This window comes from Rhodnius prolixus, unplaced genomic scaffold (assembly GCF_049639745.1).
Source record: "Rhodnius prolixus isolate KJV_2025 unplaced genomic scaffold, Rpr scaffold_5, whole genome shotgun sequence".
In the NCBI taxonomy this organism is placed as follows: domain Eukaryota; kingdom Metazoa; phylum Arthropoda; class Insecta; order Hemiptera; family Reduviidae; genus Rhodnius; species Rhodnius prolixus.
Genome location: NW_027411624.1, coordinates 8,093,490 through 8,113,576, shown reverse-complemented (window position 1 = coordinate 8,113,576; position 20,087 = coordinate 8,093,490). Strand labels below are relative to the sequence as shown.

The 20,087-nt window shown below is 30.7% G+C and overlaps 1 protein-coding gene across 15 annotated transcripts in view; it reads left to right on the top strand.

The window, feature by feature from the left end:
• The window catches only part of scrib (scribble planar cell polarity protein), a 149,370-nt gene that overhangs the window by 123,306 nt on the left and 5,977 nt on the right, over window positions 1-20,087 (top strand). For 11 of the 15 annotated variants that reach the window (XM_074136532.1, XM_074136534.1, XM_074136538.1 and 8 more), the window contains one exon: window positions 7,532-10,256. In XM_074136532.1, the coding sequence (XP_073992633.1) occupies window positions 7,532-9,790 (2,259 nt within the window). In that variant the 3' untranslated portion in view covers window positions 9,791-10,256. Of the gene's footprint in view, window positions 1-533; window positions 867-7,531; window positions 10,262-10,354; window positions 10,412-10,490; window positions 10,594-11,591; window positions 11,692-12,582; window positions 12,694-15,309; window positions 15,451-16,726; window positions 16,919-20,087 lie in introns of those variants that run through there. The other 4 variants (XM_074136541.1, XM_074136539.1, XM_074136540.1 and 1 more) reach the window with 3 other exon arrangements.

Below are 20,087 nucleotides of genomic sequence, written 5' to 3'. Positions count from 1 at the left end.
CATTTTGGGAAAGCCTTATAATATATCTTATTTAAAAAAGTTTTAGTCCTGTTTATTTGACGATCAGTTTCTTCAACGTCTTTTTGCCAAATACCATTTCAGAATTATTAAAAAAACTATTTGCTTTCCTTCAGCTTCAAAAAGCTGAAATGAAAAATCATTAGCCAGATTTAAAGCTTTTAATTTGTAAGCCATAATTTCATCTTATTTTCAAAAAATTATTGTCACTTAAAACTAAGATCGTTGGCCCCTCAAAAGTTAATGGGCGTTAATTAGAATTCCCCAGATAGGATAAAAAGGATAGGAGTGTTATTTTAAATTAAAGGAATTTAATGATTTTTTTTTTTAGTATAAATATCTTCTTTTCAATTGCATCTGCAAAATGTTTCTTATTCTATCAAGAATTTCTTTTTTAGAATTCTTTTTTAAAAGAAATACTTTAATTATAAACAAAATAATAATCACTTATAGAAAATTAGCTTTTAATATTTAAAAGAAGAGTTTCCCAACATGACCGATGGACATATTTACAGAATGACGCAACAGAAGTACCTCCTTAGCATTGCTTTACAACTCAACATACCCAGAAATAAAACATCGTAATCAATATTCTGTCTTCAGCCCGAAGTTATTTGTTATTTTATGAAGACATAACTTTTTTTATATCTATATATTAAAAAAAGAAATATAGGTTTTTTAAGGCTGTGTACAAATAATAACAATATTTATATTTTGTGTATAAATCTCTTTTTAATAATTTTTTGTTTTCTTAGAAAATTATCAATTTTTTGTTATAAATTTTGTATTTATTCTATTAATACCCATTTTAGAAATTGTTAATATAAGAGTTTCCCCCCTCTTTCATTTTTAAGTTGTTTAAAAAGATTTTATTATTCGTTAAAATTAATTAAGATTAATTTATGTAAATTTCTAATCTGAATGATAGTTGAACTTAATAATGGTCACATTTTCTTTTAAGAGAACAACAGTAATTTTTGGTTTTGGTGGTGGAGATATATTAATAAAACACTTATTTTTTCAATTTAAAATTTTTAGAAAATTTAAAACTTTAAAGTTATGAATTTTTAGCACTCAGCAAATAAAGTTAACATTAACCGTTAACTCGCTATTTATTTAACTCTTCTTTGTATTTATTTACTGTTTGCAATTTTCGGCTGATTATGTTTAAAAAAGAAAAAGTAACTTAAGATTTAAAATTTTCTTAAATAATTGTAAAAGCTGAAATTTTATATTGTTTGAGAAATTATTTTATGATTTTAGAATCAAAGCAATGAAAGATTTTAAAGTTTAAATTTATGTTTTCTCATGATTAGCTATTGAATTATTCAAAATTAGATTTTGGAGTGAATGTTTTTTTCTGCAAGACTAGGAAAGTTTTTTCTACCTACAGCAAATCAAGGCTACAAATATTGACGCTTACTTTATTTCAAAAGTTTTCTTCCAAACTTTCGAGATATTTGGCCAACCCTAATGCTGTTGGGATTCTACGAGAATTAGCCAGAAAGTCTGACCTCCCCCCCTGCGACCCAATGGGTTCATTGTGACACCCATTAATTATGCTGGCATCCCCTCATCATTACTGACTATTTGACTAAATTGTAATTCCTCAATTTTAACATTTATTTTAGTAGATCTTCATATTTTTTACATTTCTTAAATGGATTGACTGCAGTTATTAATGTTGATGAACATCATTGATTTGTAATCTTCGGTGTCCCACGGCTCAATACTAGAATTATAATCATAAATCAGTATTTTTAATTGAATTTTTCGAATTAAAATAAAAATTAATGCCATTGAATGCCAAAAAGCTATGTAGAGATTCTTTTTTTTCTTTAATTATATTGATAAAAATGAGAGCGCAAGTGATAGGGTAAAAGCATTGAAACCAGCAGTATAAAGTTTATGTCCATCTCTTTATGTTTTACTTTTGAGAATTTACTAACTATTACGATCGTATAATTCCAACTTTAAGCTAAAGTTTGATTTCAAATCAAACCCCTATCAGTATTTGTAATTGATCGCTAAGAATAATTATTGATTATCATTTTGATTGTCTGGAAGCCCATTCTAAAATAGCTCCCTGTTGAGAACTTTAGTTTAGACGAAACAATTCCTTGCTCTTTATGTAGCTCCAATTATTACTGATTGTACTGAACTAATAATATCAGATCAGAACTTCTAGCCATGTTTAGTTGCAATTAGAAGTTTTCATTTATTCGTTCCATTGTTTGCCTAATTTATTCTTCAATAGTGACGTAACAAATAAAACTTGTATCTAGTCTATGTTTTATATATATAAACTTATCTGCGTCAATGTTTGTGTAACTCGAATTTATGGATTGAATAACGTACGGTCAAAATTGAATTATGCAATATAAATAGGATCAAAAATTAATGCCAGTATCAGTCATTATAAACTTTATTATGCCGAGCTTTCGACCTAGGGACTAGGTCATCTTCAGGGCTGTGGAACATATTTAAAGTGTTTTAACAATTATATTACAATTAATTATATTACAATGAATATGTATAATGTAACGAAAATTCACAAAAATATTTACTTACATTATACATATTCATTGTAATATAATTAATTGGTAATATAATTGTTAACACACTTTAAATATGTTCCACAGCCCTGAAGATGACCTAGTCCCTAGGTCGAAAGCTCGGCCTAATAAAGTTTAGCATGACTGAAACTGGCATTAATTTTTGATCCTATTGAAACTATGATTCAGTCACCAAAAATAATGAACAGTAAATGCAATATAAATGAAAAATAATGATTATTAGTAAAATGAATCAATATAGGCTTATTAAAAAATTTTTTATGGTGCGTCATGTTAAAAAAAAAAAAAGAAGAATTTGTTCATAATAATTACACTCGATTGCCTAATTTTATGGCAAAAATTTCTTTAAATTTGTTAGGTTTGTTCCTTCAGAATCTCCGAAGGTTTGTGATTGAAAGATGCCTTCCGCCAAGAGAATTTGGTGATGGAATAAAAGGAATCAGAATTTTAAATCTTTTCCATTTTTTTAGCCGGCTGCATCATTTCGTGTCAGTAATCAAGCCAACTTCAAACTGAATTGTGATCTTAGTAATTTTTTTTTTTTTTTTTTTTTTTTGGCGCATCAACAGCTGAGGTTATTAGCACCCGGAGCTTTTTCCAGTGCACTGCCGGCCTCCGGACAGTGTTCTCTCGTTACAGACAACACTGTCCATCACCGGTCAGTGAGCTGTAAGAAGCTCCTAGGAAGAGAAAATCTAAGGGTCAGCTGCTGGATTCGAACCCGGGACCTCCGCGTGGGAGTCCAGTATGCTAACCTCATAGCTAATCCCTTCCCTAACGTGATCTTAGTAATAATACTATTAGTAATTAGTTATGGGCTATTCGAAGTAGGTCGCTTCAATTTGTTTGCTGTAGCAAAATTAAAACAACAAACGTCTTTATAACTTTTCGGGTATAATTGTAAATACATTACCCAAATTCAAACCAGTATATGGATCAGGCATTTGTATAATTCCAAACGTAGTGGCAACTGATCACGAATTGCCTGATGGAACAAACCTAATTATTATAATTTTTTTTTTTAAACAATTTTGATGTATTGAATGAGTAATGTATAAAAACAAAAACTATGAAGAGAAACTCATTGATATTAAATTTAATGACAAAAATTGAGCATTAATAATCTGTTTTCATTATTATTACGAGAACTAGTAAGAAAATAATAAATCAAAAGGAAAATTTAGGATGACACCAAAAAAAGCTGGGGAATCATATAAGTTACATATCATTTTTATGAAAGAAAGAAAAAAATTGAAAATATAAAAAGACCAACTTTTAAAATGCAAAAATATATATATATATATATATATATATATATATATTAAATTGAATTTTCTTGGTTTTCTTTATAGAATAAAAGTTTTTGATTTCTTTTAATTAAAAAAGAAAAAATTATTCAACTTATAAAATAAATCAATAAAAAAATAACCTTTTTTTAAAAAGTAAATAATGCCAATATATTTACACAAAATATATCAATTGGACTGCATTATTTTATGAATTAAAAGTGACTTCCTTCCAGACGAGTTTAATTTTTTTTTTTTTTTTTTTTTTTTTTTTTTTTTTTTTTTTTTTTTTTTTTTTTTTGGCGCATCAACAGCTGAGGTCATTAGCGCCCGGAGCTTTTTCCAGTGCACTGCCGGCCTCCGGACAGTGTTCTCTCGTTACAGACAACACTGTCCATCACCGGACAGTGAGCTGTGAGAAGCTCCTAGGAAGAGAAAATCTAAGGGTCAGCTGCTGGATTCGAACCCGGGACCTCCGCGTGGGAGTCCAGTATGCTAACCTCATAGCTAATCCCTTCCCTACGAGTTTAATGAACTGCCTTTAAATTTATAATATATTAAATACTAAAAATTATAAATGAAATTAGAAATTTTGAATAGAATTAAAAATTTCTAAAATATATATATTGTGTTCTTATATTGAGTCCTCTTTGAAGAACCGAAAAAAAAAGTTATGGTATTATGGTATTGCTGTGCGACTCAGTACACCCATAAATTGGTTTTGTTTGTAATGTGATCACATTTATCCATTTATCTACTCCCTGGCTAAATTAAAATGTACTTCCTTTATAATTCTGGTCACTCGAAAAGCATTTGACGTCGTTTTAATGTTTGCTGAATTATTACAGCATATACATTCATTTTCGTAAACATCTTTAAAAGCGAAGAATCCATAAAATAATTAAGAGAAATTTCCTGAGATTTGCTTAAAAAACTTCTTTTATGACCAAAGATCTGACAAAAATAGTAATCTTCAGTTTTTCTGAGATCCTACATCAAGCACAATTAGTGAGGCTAAGGCTGTGCTGTGTGTTCGAATCGATTTTTGAATCCTCTGTTTGCAATTTTGACACGCACTTTGATGTAACCACTAGACAAATAGTTGATAAGGTGTAACACACGCAAAAGTTATCGTCAGTTTTGCTAATCCAAATTCCGAATTTATTAATTTTATTTAATTATAGATCAGAAAATTGATCCAAAGCAGCTGCAGCAAACAGAGGAGATAATTTCTAAATCATCCCTTAAAAAGTAGTAGGTAAAGCTTCATCTCTTTACAAGATCTAGTAGAGGGTTTACTCACTAGTAAATATTATCTTAGACTGCCAGAGATCACTTAAAAGCAACTTAGTGATCAAATATAGCGATTTCAACGCAATGAAACATGATATGAAAAGCTGTTTCTTTCTCATCAGTCTGTAAAGGTGCTTTTAGGTTAATCACAGCGCTCCACCCACTTTCTGAATCTATTTTACCCGTAAAAAAAGACAGTTATCAGACTAATTGGGATAAAAGCGAAGTTCCTCTAACTTACTCGTCGAAACGCCCACCGCAGAAAGCTAGAACCTCTTAGTTGGCATTGAGGTCTGCATTTGAGCATGGTTCCTTGTGCACATTTTCTAAAATATTGATTGCCTTTGGTCAAACGGGGGATGTTATCGTATTGGTGATACTATAGTGCCCATACAATAAAACTCATTATTCCTTTCATCATTTTGGTCTTCATTTTAAAATAAGACTGACATTACATAGATCCCGTTTAATGAGAAAATTTTGTTTGGCCAGACATAAGAAACTCTTCTCCATTTCTAATTAATTAGAAGTACTTTTTTTTCAATTTAGCCAGAAAACCAATTTTTATCTCTCAAAAATTTTAAATATTAGATATTTTGGGGATAAAAGAAATGATAGTTATTACATTAGTAAATAAAGTCTGTCTTTATTGTTGAATTTAACTATGTGTTTTCCATCATTTTTAATATTTTTTGTCTTTAAAAAATAATCAAGTGATAGGGTTTATATATTTAGGGTTTATATAAATCTTCAAGTAATTTGTAAATAAAAAATTAATTTTTAAGTTTATATGTGTATAAGGTAGTTTTTAAAAAAAATGTCGGTAAAGATAAATAGATTATTATTATTATTATTATTATTATTGTTATTATATGAAATTTTTCGTAATAATAAAGTTGAATTATGATATAAAAAAAATGAAAATTTATTAATATTTTTGTATACGGAACGGTGGTCATAATTTATTATTAGAGACATTTTTAGATCAAAACTCCGATCGTTTGAATTCTTAAAAAAGATATTGTTCTTAATATTTTGTTTAAATACATAATACTTAAAAGAAAGAAGTGCTTATTCGTAAGTATTACCTGATTATTAAAGAAAAAAAATTAATAATGTCTTAAAATATTCATCAACTGTTATTGCCAAAGAAATATCCCAAAAACTATTAAAAATATATGTATATTATAAAATTAATGTTGTGATTATAAAAATTGTTTTTTTATTTATTTATTTAGGAGTATTGTTATTTATTATCTAAATGTATGTACATTTTAAAGATTTAATACCAAAAACAAAAAATGTATGTGTAATGAATTCTAAAGACCTAAAAACTTGGATACGTGTTGTTAAATTTTGTTTAATTTACAAAGAAAAAAAAAACTAACTATACAATAATCAATTTTAAAGAAATATATTTAAAAAATATGACGAGTAAAATATATTCTTATGTATTTGATGGATCCATTGTTGCTGAATATTATATCTCTGATTTAATCAGTCATAGTGTACTATGTAATGATATACACGGTTATATCGGCAATACTCGACCATATCACCTGTTAAAGAAGGTTTTTTTTTTTTATTCTTCGTTCTAACCGGATTCGGATTTGCAAACATCTTCAGAGATGTATCACATCTCGCACTCTGTTAGATAGAAAACCATAGAGTATACAACAGATGTGTGCCTGCATATGTAATTTAATTTGTGTTAAAATATAAACGTGAATATTGTCCTACTGTTGACAGCCATGTTGAACAGTCCTCACCTAGCTTCTTTAACACATCATCATCTCTGGATCAATGAGGATCATATCTGGATCAATACTCAGAACGTCTGCAAAACGTTCAGTATTCTTTGTCATCTGGCATAGCTGTATAGCTATATTTCCAGTGTAATTTCGCCTTCATTCTGTTCTGGAAAATTTTAAAAATCAGTGCATTTACGTATTTTAAAATGTAACCTCCCTTTCACACATTTTTTTCCCGAGAAAAAAATCAAAATCTCTATCGTAACCTCAAAACGAACCTCAGAAAATGAATGTAAAATCAGAAAAAAGTGAAAATGAAAATTAAGATCTACGCTATGACTGCTTGATTCTTGTTACATACATATTCTTTTTTTTTTGTTTAACTTTGCTTTTTGTGGTGTTGATATCTCCAGTTTGTGGAGTTTTTCTTTTTCCTCTTTTAATTTTTTTTTTCTCGCTATTTTGGGTTTTTGTACTAACAAATTTTTTAATTTTAAGTAAAAATAAATGAGAAAATTAACAAAAAAAAAGAGAGAAGTATTACGTCTTTAATAATTTCTTTAGTGGATCTTAGAAAAACTTTAAGCATGCCAATTTACTTTTCCAGTTTGATGCGATAACACAGAGGCCATCTTGTGAGCACCACAAGGATGATAGAGAATCTACAACAAATATTAGTCCTAATACAACAACAGGCCCTTTAGAAACTTCCTTTGATAATCCTAAATTGAGTAATTTTCTACCAAAACCTTTTGTACGTTCTAAGAAATCAAATATTCGTCCAGTAAGCCTAATATTGGACAAAGAAGATAGGCAACTGTTTAATAATGATCCAGAAAATAATACAAAAAATAAATTAACTTCTATCACAACATCGAAAGGTTTATATTCAACAAGTGATACTGAATCGAATCACACTTCTTCGCAGACAACTCCTGAACATTCACCATCGCCAGTCCGATCAATATTGAAATCATCGCCAACTTTATCAAGAAGGGTTGTAACAAAACATACTCCAGAACGTGGCGAATTCAAGGTGAAATTGTACGAAATGAGATCAACACCAAAGCTGGTATCAAATAGTGTACAAACAGAGCAGCGCAAAATACCAGAAGAGATCAAATCTGACTGCACCAATCAAGAAGAAAATACAGAAATAGCCAATCCTGAAATTGAAGAAATGTCCATTCAAATTACACCAAAAAATGCTTCTAGCTTTACTATTGATGAAAGTAAATTTTCCAGTGATCACTTAAATTTTAAAAGTGCCACACTACCCAGAGCAAAAACTGTTCGATTTGATGCAAATGTTAAACAACATAAATTACCTGAATCCTTTGAAGATTATAATGAAGAAATTGAAACTGCTAAAGTACTAAGAACATCTATGACCCAGATACCATCACCTTCAAAAGTTGAAGTTACTACAATTCAAACATCGCCTACTACAGCAACAACCACGTCTGCAAATCCAACAATATCTTGCAATGTAAACATACCTTTACATGTTGTGAATAATGAAGCACAGAATCACTCGACAAATCCATTTTTCAGGCCACCTAGTTATGTACCCATGCCGACTAATCATCAAAACTTGTTCTATGCTTATCCATATTTTTATCCACCAGCTATACAACCGCCAATCATACAAAGAGAACCAATTATGACTTCAATGCAGTTGAATCAAGATTATCCCTCAGTACCACCAGCCAATAGTTACATCCCTCCGCAGTTGTTTTATCCAGAAGTTTCTTCATCTTATCCCCTTCCTTCTACGTCGGGAACAACTGAGACTACTCCGTTCAGCTCGATAAATACTAATAGACCATCTGCGAGCGGTAATTCAGAATTATTTTCTACGCCACTTACACCTGCTTGTAGTATTTCCAAGAACTTAGAAAACAGTACACCTTTTGTGGAAACAACGCCAAGGGTGAGCGACCTTTCTGAGCCAGTACGATTATCAAATACAATACAAAGTATTCAAACCAATGAAATGGAAGAAAGAAACCGCCTAAATCTTAATAAAACATGTTACACTACAGCAAGAATGTCAGAAAATTTCAATTTTAATAAAACTGAGAGTAGCTTTTCTGAAAAAGCTAGAGAAAGATTTTGTATAGCGCAAAGAACGGAAAAACTGTCAACTGAGAAGGTAATTTCTAGCAACAATCCTTTTTGCTATGATAATGAGTCGAATGTGATACCAGATAATAATAATTTACCTGATATCAATGTTAATGAAATCCAAAATAATAGAAGCGATTACATGGTTGAACAAGTTAGGAGTGGTAGTAGTTCCTCCTTTGAAAAGCTTAAAAAGACGACAAGTTATAACCAATTTTCCTCACCTTCCTTAATTAAACAATTTTTAAAAGAATATAAAAATAAAACTTCTAATGAACCTAAAACTACTTTTCGATTTAGTGATTATAAGTCATCAATATTAGAAACGAAAGAACATGAGGAAACTTGTGATGGTGCAAGTCCTGCAGGAAGAAAAACAGAGGGTGAAAATGTGACAAATTTGATGACATTATTGGGTCCATCAGCATATAAACCACCTTCTTATCGATTGTATGAAGATCTATTGTTGCAAAATAAATCTGGTTCAATGGCAAATATTTCTGAAACTGTTGGACAATCAGATTACAATCGTGATGAAACTATTAGAGAAAAAACCAAAATTCGTCCAGTATCTTGTTATTCAGAAATATTGCGAGAAGATAACCATTCTGGACAGTCGACACCTTCTCCACCACCACCACCGCCTATAAATTATTCAACATACCCAACCAGGAGTACACCGCCTTGGCAAGAGATTTACGATCAAACACCTCCCCTTCCTGGTTCGCAAAATAATTAATCTCACAATAAGTCCACATTATTTACCCATCACTTTTCATTGAGAATTTTTATTTTTATTTTTTCAAAAAGTGCATGTTCTTCTTTAATTTTTCTCTTACTTTTTATTGTGTGATTCGACAAACAATATTTAAGGTAAAAATTGACTTAACTACAGTCATCTTCCTTTTATCTAAACTTTTTTAACTTTTATAAAGTGTTTAACCTCATACTCAGTTGGGAATGTAATAATACGCAGCTGAATCTGATTTAGAAGACATTTTACGAAATGGCTGGCTGTAAGGGGAAAAAGTATTGTTTATATATATATGTACTTAATGTTTTTAAATATTTTATGAGTGTTCATAATTACTGTAGACGATAAATAACACAAGTGACACAAAAATGCCAGAACCCAAAGCATCTGTTAGTGATAAAAAAAAATTCTTTGAAAAAGCCATGGAAGAACATCACCAACCTTCTCCGAAGCCAGGTATTTTTAAGTTAAATACATTATATAATATTTATTTAATAAATAATTGAAGTTTTTATTATTATTTTATACATAAAAATAATTGGATTACAGAAAGAGTCTTCACTTTCCTCAGTCAAGATGAGGTTGAAAAACTGAAGCAGGAAGAAGGTAAAATAGATAGAAATTAAATTTGACACAAGTTTAATTCTATTAATTTTGTGTAATATGTTTAAATGTTTTATTTCAGAGAAGAAAATTGCTCTTTTAACAAAAGACGATCTATCCCCATGGTCACAAGTTGATGAAGATGGTGACATTGATGACATTGCTCTCGAAACAGAATCTGTAAAGTTAGTAATCAAAAATGCAAATTTAAAAACAATAAACGTTTTTTTGTTATTTATTTTTATTATTATTATTTTTGTGAGGCTTGGAGTAGCCATCTCTTCCAACCTGTTGTAGAGTTACTTCTGTGTATTGTTTCCTATCATGGGCTAATTAAGGCTGAAGAAGTCCTTAGCTTACAAATCTTCTACATCTTGTTTATTTGTTTGAAAAAAACAGAAGCAGACTTCAGGAGTTTTTTGCTTGATTCCTTTTAACAGAAGTAGATATTAAAATGAAGAAGAAAAGTAACCCTTAAGAAGAGAAGGCAAACGTTCCTAATGCCAAAACTTTTTCTAATACTGAAATCTTCATTTTATCAGTGTAAAGCGCTTGCATGGTTGAATTATTGCATAAGGAGAACCTCACTAATCCCTAGATCGAATTAAATAGATCTAGTCAGAAGATAATGCTTGAGGACTACCCTTAAGGTTGCGGGACGAAGACTTACATTAATCCCTTATGAATCTAATCCATCAGCCATAAATTATGGAATTAAAAAAAAAAAAGGGTGGACATTGCTTTCTCTTAGAATTTATCCAAGTTTCAACTTAAAATTATTCTATGAAAATTGGCTTCAACATTATATGTTCCTTATAATAAAACTTTTGAGAAGTAAAGCGTTTTGTAAAATTCCACTCAAAAATCACTCATGGGTGCTCTGAAAGTTGCCAATCAAACTGATGGCAGCAAATGAGCCTGTATCGAGAAAATCACTAACTGAAAAAAATAAAATTAGTAAAGGGACATTTCTGGTTATTTGATATTGCCCTAAATAAATTACTTTTTTTGTTTATGAAAGGGCTCAAAAACCCCAAAAGTCGGAATTTTTTTCTGCTGGAAACGGGGAGGAAAAATAATGAAATTCATAATTAATGCGAATTTCACTTTATGTGAAATAATTAACTTACTCTGAGAATGTCTCTTTTCTCTTGAGAATATAATCGTAATTGTTTTGATGCAGATCTTCCTATAATAAACCAATACTTGATGGCATCATGAATCATGGCAGCATAAGAACGGCTAAAGCAGAAAGGAGGATGAAAGAAAGACTTATACAAGAGGTAAGCTATAAATTAAAAGCTCAGGTTTCTTTAGATGTTGGAGAGGGAAGAATCCTCTTTACGGAAATCCTTCACAGAATCATGGGCTTATTTAGAGAATAAATTAGTAAAACTAGGGTTTTTAAGAGAGTATTAATTTCTAAAATAATTGACTTAATCAATAGATTATTAGTATGTTTATAATTTTTTTTTAAATTATTATTTAAGTCCGCCACAGGCTCTGAATGGTCAACTCTTTGCCTACCAAATTATTTTTATGTTGAGTAAAAAGTAAGCTCTGCTGCGTAGTTTGTAGTTGGTGCCAACTTGTTTTTTACAACCCTTTCTACTTAACATACGACTTGGCCCAAGAATTAGGTTTGCGACTTCCATGTCATTTTTTATCAATTCTCACACTTAAATTGTGGCAGCTCATTAGCTTTAGGCTCAGAGGGTTTGCAAAAATAAAGCTAATCTATGCCAACTCATTAACTTGATTCCTTGATGTTCAGCAATCCAGAAAAGACTCACCTATTGCTTATGAATAATAAGCCTTTCCCAATGGTATCACCGTCGGAGACAATTTCTTCTACACTCATCTGTTTTTCTCTAGTTATTTCCAGTCGACCTCTGTGACTTAGCTTGAAAACTCATGTTAGACGTGCCAGCGGTAGGCTATTTTATATGCTTAGCTTTCCATCTTTACTCCATGTCCTGAGAGACTCTTACTTACCAGCCTTGATCTGACCTTAACGCCCATCAACTTTCCTGATTTAGTACTTCAATTCACTGAAACTATTAAGCTGATTACCAGATAATTATTTATGCATTTTGGCTCCTGCAGTAAATACTTTGGTTACTTCTTATGCTTGCCTTGAAAACTTCTTCACACTCTGGCTTTTGTAATTTTAGGGTTTATTAAGTGATGATGACGAAAAAGACCTAACACCTGCTGAACAGAGAGCTCTTAAAGCTGAAAAAAGAGCAGCATGGAGACAAGCCAGGCTGAAGTCCCTTGAACAGGTAAATAAATCTTGTAAATAGTTTTATAAATGAAAAAATTCATTTATGAACATTTGAAACAATTTTCTCTTACTATATGGTGTTGAAGATTTCAATTTCAACTTCATAAATAGAAAACTACTTCAACACATTACGAGCCTTTTCCCATAGGAAGTGGGGGGCGGACCCGGAGGTGTCCCTAATGTTCTACAGGGCCACAATAAGAGCGGTACTGGATTACGGGTGTTTTCTGTACGGTCAGGCCTGCAAGTATGTTATGCGACCCCTTCACGTATTACAAAATAAATGTATCAGATTGTGTCTCGGATTCTTGAACAGCACACCTGTGGACGTAATGTACGCAGAGGCTGGCGAATTACCGCTCGCTTATAGAATAGAAGTACTGTCCGATCGATACGTCTTAAAAAAATTAGCCACGAACCGAATAATTTATAACAAAATAAGCCAATTAAATACCGAAGTCCTCACTCACAAATATTGGACAAAAAAGAAAGGCCCCATTTACACAGAAAGTTTTATTAGAATCTCTACCTTTAGAGATAAGGTATATTCGAATAATAAGTTAGATGTGTACAACTTAAAATACGAACATTTATTGAGCGAATTAAGTGTTAACACTTCCTTCGACTTGATAAAGGTACCGGAAAATATGAGAACTGCGGCCTTCGAAGATTACATTTCTTCCCATTATCCGGGCTCATATCGTTTATTTACAGATGGGTCCAAAATCAATAATAAAGTCGGAAGTGCTGTGTATGATCCGGTTCGGAACTATTTTACGATAATTAAATTAGAAGATGAGGCGTCTATCTATACAGCGGAGCTAATTGCTATTTTAACAGCTTTAAAATATATTTATTCGTTGTCGGAGAAAAAATATACCATTATTAGTGACAGCCAGAGTGCGTTGTGTAAATTATCACATATACACAACCAGTCTGCAGGAATGAATCACATTATCGCAGAGATTGTAGAAACTATTGCCATTTTTAAAGAGAAGGGAGTCTGCATTAATTTTTTGTGGGTAAGAGGTCATTGTGGTATAAAAGAGAATGAAATTGTTGATACACTTGCAAAGGAAGCCACCAATAGTGGGGAAATGGCTAATTATAAATTACCACACACCGATATCAAGGGTATAATTGCAAAAGCAGCACTACAAAAATGGCAGACAGATTACAATAATGGTGATAAAGGTAGATTCTATAAAACTATGGCAGATCAGTTACCTAGACAACCATGGTTTAAGGGAACTGTCACTAATAAATGGGTTGTTACGACAATAAGCAGGCTGAGAGCGAACCACGCGGTGTGCGGATCGTATCTACACAGGATCAACAAAAGGTCCTCTCCTCTTTGCGTAGATTGCAATGAGGAGGAAGATTTCAAACATGTAATAATGATATGTCCACGTTATGTGGTAGAAAGGAAACGAATGTTTGACGATATATACAGGTATTTAGATGCACCATTTCGCTACGAAGACATTATATTCTCCACCAACAGTTATGTGCTTAAGTCGATAGCAGAGCTAGCAATGAAATATGAATGTATTTAGAAGCTATAGCCGAATTAGAATGAATGGAACAAAATGCTTAGAGAAGGATTACGTGATTTTAATTTTGGTTAAGCGAGAAGGATGGCAGGAGCACAGAGTGCTGCTCCATCCATTAGCAGTAGTTTATGTAAATAGCGGTATATAGTAGAATGATGAATGTGTGAAGCGAATGTATTTGTAGGTAAGAATGGAGAGTGAGTGATATTCTAGTGATAAGCACCTAGACGATGCTGGCTGCATGGCGGAAGCCAATGCCAAAAAAAGAAAAAAAAAAAAAAAAAAAAAAATTCAACTTTGCGTGTATCAGTACTTTCCTAACTAATAAATTGTATTCAATATTTGAAAGAGAATGTTAACAATTTCTAACAAAGGCGAAAGAATGGTCTTTATCTGATACAGAATACGAATAGATGAAAAATAATATCGTTCAAAAGAACTGTACTTCAGGAAACGCTCGCTGATACTTAAGCAATCTTTTGTGGCTCCCTGAAGTCAATGATTATTTAAAGAATAGAGTTTCTATGAAGCTTATATTTATACATTTTTAGTGTGTGTTTAGGATTATGAAAAATATAATTGTTTGGGGTTAAGTTGAACTTATATTCCTAGTTCCTAGTATCATTTATAGGTTCTTTGTGTGAGCAATTTGCTCAGGGATACTAAGTTCGTGAAGTGTCAATCTCCTTCGGAAAGTTCCTCATTTAGGTACAATTTAAATTAAATTTCCGCGCCCCTCCCCTGCATAAAATGCCACTCCAACTTTACAATTCTAAAACATTATCTATGCAAAAAAAAAAAAATACAAATATACATTTTAACATTTACTAGATTCCATTAATTTTATTTTAGTATTTTTGCAAAAATGTTTACTGATTCATATTTTTTAACACATGCACATCATATAACCTTCCTCCCACCGTCAGTCTGTTAGCAAGTGTAGTGTGAGACTGTTTAATCTACTTCTGATGTTAGATGAGAATGCGAAACCAGTCAGAGATACAATATTGCTACGACGACAGATAAAATCAGCTATATTGAACCAAATATTCTGTTTTCAGGATGCACTTCAAGCGCAAATGGTAATTAAGAAAATGAGTGAAATGATAGATAGTAAATCAATTGGTAATGATGATGATACGGACGCAACAGTGATCAATAATAATAAAGCTATCATGGACCATGAAAATAATGTCACAGAGGTAAGCCATCTATCAGATTATTAATTTAGTAATTTGAAAAGAATAAAATAATAGTAAAAATATCTGAAATTAAAATATAATACAGAACAAACAAATAAGTCATCTAAAAAAAAAATTCCCGTGACGTGTATATGTATATATTTAAAATTTTAAAAAAGAATTAGTAATTTATAACTTCTAACTAAATAATTGATTTCTTTTACTTTTATTAACCAAATTTGCATTTTTGATTTTAATATAACTCCAACAAGTGGCATGCTCTTTAAATAAATTAACTTGAGTATGAATCATTTTTCTCAAATTTAAAAAAGAAAGAAAATAAATAAAAATATCATTGGTGCTGGCTTCTTTAAAAAAAAAATAACTTTTAGTCAGTTTTTTCTTGTTGAATAATAAATTAGAATAAAAAATAAAAATAAATTCAAAAAAGTATTATATTAAAACCAATATATTCAAATTAGCATGGTTTTGAAGAAAAATCTTTTAAAAATTCTTAATTGGTTTTTAAGATGCTTTTGATTAATTTCTCTGTTATTAACTAAAAACATAAACTATGTATTCATAATAAAAATTAGTTTCTTCTAGAATGTAACAAAATCAAATTCCAATTTTTTATTTTTTTCCATCAGTTTTGAGGAATGCAAAAAATAAAAGAAGGATGATAGTGATTTCTGAATGAACATTTTTACCATTTTTCCCCTTTTAGCTTCAAAAAGTAATTTGTGTTATCTGTTTTCATGTACGTCAACAACTGTTTTAAGTGGTGTAACTGTAAAACTTAGGAATGTATTATTTTTAATAACCGTTTTTTACTTAATAAGACTGTTCTTGAGGTAAACATTGCGATCTCGGTTTTAGATTATAGATACAGCTGTAAACAATAACATAAGAACCACGATTTTCTCTTATTCTATTTTCTTTAGATTTCTACTTCATTTCTTAATTATAGTTAGCTTCTCTATTAGTTTTCAAATTTCATGAAAAGAATTTCATCAAAGAAGTGATTGACCGTAAGTACAGATTTACACTTCCAATGATAATGTAATTCTCATTAATTCTAATCATCTCTCTTCAGAACTTTCCTTAATCGAATGTGGAAGTGGTAGGAACTTTCGAGTCTGTTGATAATTTCATTTTGAATTAAATAGTTTACAAAAAAAAACAGTAATAATAACAGTTGTTGACGTATACGTGCGAGTGTGTGCATGTGTGGAAAAGGTGCGGGCGGTGAATGAAATTCGAAGCCGTGGGCATGTGTGTCTGGTGTCCCTCGTAGTGGTTGCGGCCATCGTCGGATGACTTCCCCCGGCTGGCAGTAGTCAGTTCACCACCTCAAGTACGAGTGAAGGAATCAGAGAGGCTGCTTGGTGAAACAGTTACCACGAGGACTGAAGAATACACCGATCCGACTTCAGGACAGACAACCATCAGAACTATTGAGATTGTCGAGAAACTGATTGAAAAAGAGGTGCGGTCATACCATAACCACAACACCTAAAACAATCTATAACACTGGCTACAATTTATTTATTTATTTTTTTATGAATAAGGCAGGCGGAAACAAAAAAAAAGGGCATGGATTGCACGAGCATGAATTTTATTTGCTAGATAGCATGACCATTTTTGTGCATGCAAAAATAAAAATTTAACTTTTTTTGTTTACTTCTATTTATTACTTTTTTACAGGTGGAATTATGATTTTTATAAAGAAATTATAGATTTAAAGAGTTTTAAAAAGATAATAATGTTTATAATAAGGGTTGTTAAGTATAAATTTGGATTTTAATACATCTATTTATTTTGTAACTATCAAGCGGACAACGTCTTCCTAATACTTTTAAAAACTGTAATGTAAACTATAAACTAGAGAATATAAGTGTTAGGATCTCTAAAATAATAGTACTTTTCATTAAAATAACTTAGAGATATACTTTTTCGTCTTTTCCTAAGAAATGTCTCTAAGCGAATATCTCTCTAAAAATACTTCAAATAATCTATTCCGAGTTGAGGAATTTTGATCGATAAGTTATTGTCAGGTACAATGGGTTGTACCCCAACCAAATTAAGGTAAAGTACAATGTTTAGGTCGCCTCAAAACCTTCATTTCCAATGGAAACTCAAGATATTGAAAATATTACATCTTTTACTCTTACCTCTTACTAGAATTTAAGAGATTGTAAATCGGTTGGTAGGGTGTCTTATTTTGCAACTGGATCTCACCTTAGGAAAACAGAAATCAGCCGATCATTTGCAGGCAAATCAGCGTTATAATAACAACCCTATTTATTAGGTATAGGTTTGACTTCCTCTGATAAGGTTCTTTAAAAAATCCAGAGTTACACCTGTGGTTTTTACGAATTCCAAGAATACTGTAACAAAAAAAATAATGAAGTTATTAATTACCTTCGTTGTTTTAGTTGATTTTTGAATTAAAGATCGATTACCGCATTCTTCTACAAGGAAGTTTGCCATCTTTAGCTCATTGTAATACGTAAACACCTCTATTAATAGCAGTTGTTGGTATTAAAAAAAAAATTACTATTAAGGAACAAGCCGATCTTCTATTCAAGGACAGTTCACAAATTATTGTTGCGATTCAAAGCCGAGGTTCTTTTAAAAATCATGTAGAGCACTATCTGAACGGGAATTTGAAGTTTGTGTAATTTGTTAGTTTTTTAAAGTGTATATTCAGTTATCATGTTCAAGAATGCATACTTATTTTAATACATACACCTACAATGTGAGTAATTATTAAAGAGAGGTTAATTTATTGTAATGATATGTTTATAGTGAAATTTATGTTTGTTTTCTTAATATTATTATATTTTTTTAAAGTGCTGTTGTTTGAAGCTTGTCAATGCAATTGTAGTTTTTAACTGTAGATGTTACACTAGAAAAATCAAGGTAAACTGCTGAAACAAGTATCTTCTTCAGATGAAGTAGATGACATTGAGTCTTCTTCTTTTTAAAAATATCTTCACTTTTTAAGAATATCCAGTAAGAAGTGGTTTTAGGACAATTTAACGTTTATACTTATACTTTTAAAGTATCAGATCTACATTCATGGCGATTTTAAACAATTGTAAACATTTCTTTTTCTGTATTCGTGTCAATTCACATCCCTGAGAACTAGTCACAGTTACTCACGTTGTTAACATTACACGAAAGCCATTAAGAAATATGCTCAAAATATGTAGCTCACAATTGATATCATAAAACACTTGCTTTATTTTATTTAGTGTTAGGTGTTTTAAAGTTTTTGACTGTTTTACAATTATTTATAATTGATTTGAATTATTGTGATTGAATCTTATTATTTTTATCTTTAAGAAATAGCCAGACTGTTGCATGTTTATTCCAGTGTTCTTATATCTTGAGTAATACTAACCAAAAATATTGTATTTTATTAAATAATATTTATTTTTATAATTAAGGAAAAGAAACTCTCGGTAGGTTTAAAATTAGTTTAAAAAAAAATCCTAAACTTTTTTTTTTAAATTCTCATAGCCATTTTCAAGGTCTATCACGAATTAATTTTCTTGTGCTGAAATGTTGGGATTATGACGATAATTCTTGACAAATGAAATCATCTTCTGCAAGAGAATTTTTTGTTCTTGTCATTAGATAGCTCAATAAAACCTCGATAAGTCCTAGATCTATTAATTTATAGTTTTCTTGGGATTGAAAATTATTTTAGATATTTTCTAGGCGTTTAATTGATTAATTGGTTTAAATTCTTCATCCTCGAGTAGGATTTGCCCAATGGATGATGTTAAAGGGAGAAAGAAGAAATAAACTAAATATTGGTCCTATTTAACCATTACGTGCTAGTAACTCTGTTGGGAATCAGAAAGCAGAAATGCCTGAGTTCACTTTTAAATGACCCAAAAAATCATTCAAATCCCTTAGCGGTATTTAGTTTGTTCATCATGGGCTTTACAAAAGTTGAGAAGAAGGTTGAACGCGAACTCTATTCAGCATTAAAAACTGGAAAAATGCCCTATTCTTAGATTATTCTCTGATCGCGCCTTCATTTGCCAGACGAAAAGATGAAAATTCTTTCATTTATATCAAATTTAAAACAGTGGAATAAAGTGATTAGTGCACTAGACTCTAGATTTTCTAGATTAGTCCACGCAGAGTGGAGCCGGCACAAGAGTTTTAAACCCATTAGTTTTTCACTTACTGCTCCCAACTGAAAAGGTTTCGGTCACCAATGACTTTAGATGTTGATGGGCTTAATAAAAATAATAATGTTAGTCCTTAAGCGCGTTAAAGGAAACAAAAATCAAGAAATTTAACCTAACAAAACCAGAGAAAATTTGTGTATATATTTAATTCTTAAGTTTTTACTTTTCTGTATGTACCAATTTTTTTTTTTTTTCAGTCATGTCAAACTATAATTTTTAGAGCGGCACATTTGACACTTCACCAATATAATAGCACTTCTAAATTTCCATCATTTTTACTTACAAATTGCACAAAATAAAGAGCATCCATTCATTAAAGATGCAAAAAATACACACGATAAATTAGGAAAGTAATTACCTAATTTCCGCTTTTGAAATAAGTTAAACATTCAAAAAATAAAAAGATTTGATCCAAAAAACAAAACTCTTAAAAAGTCAAATTTTAAC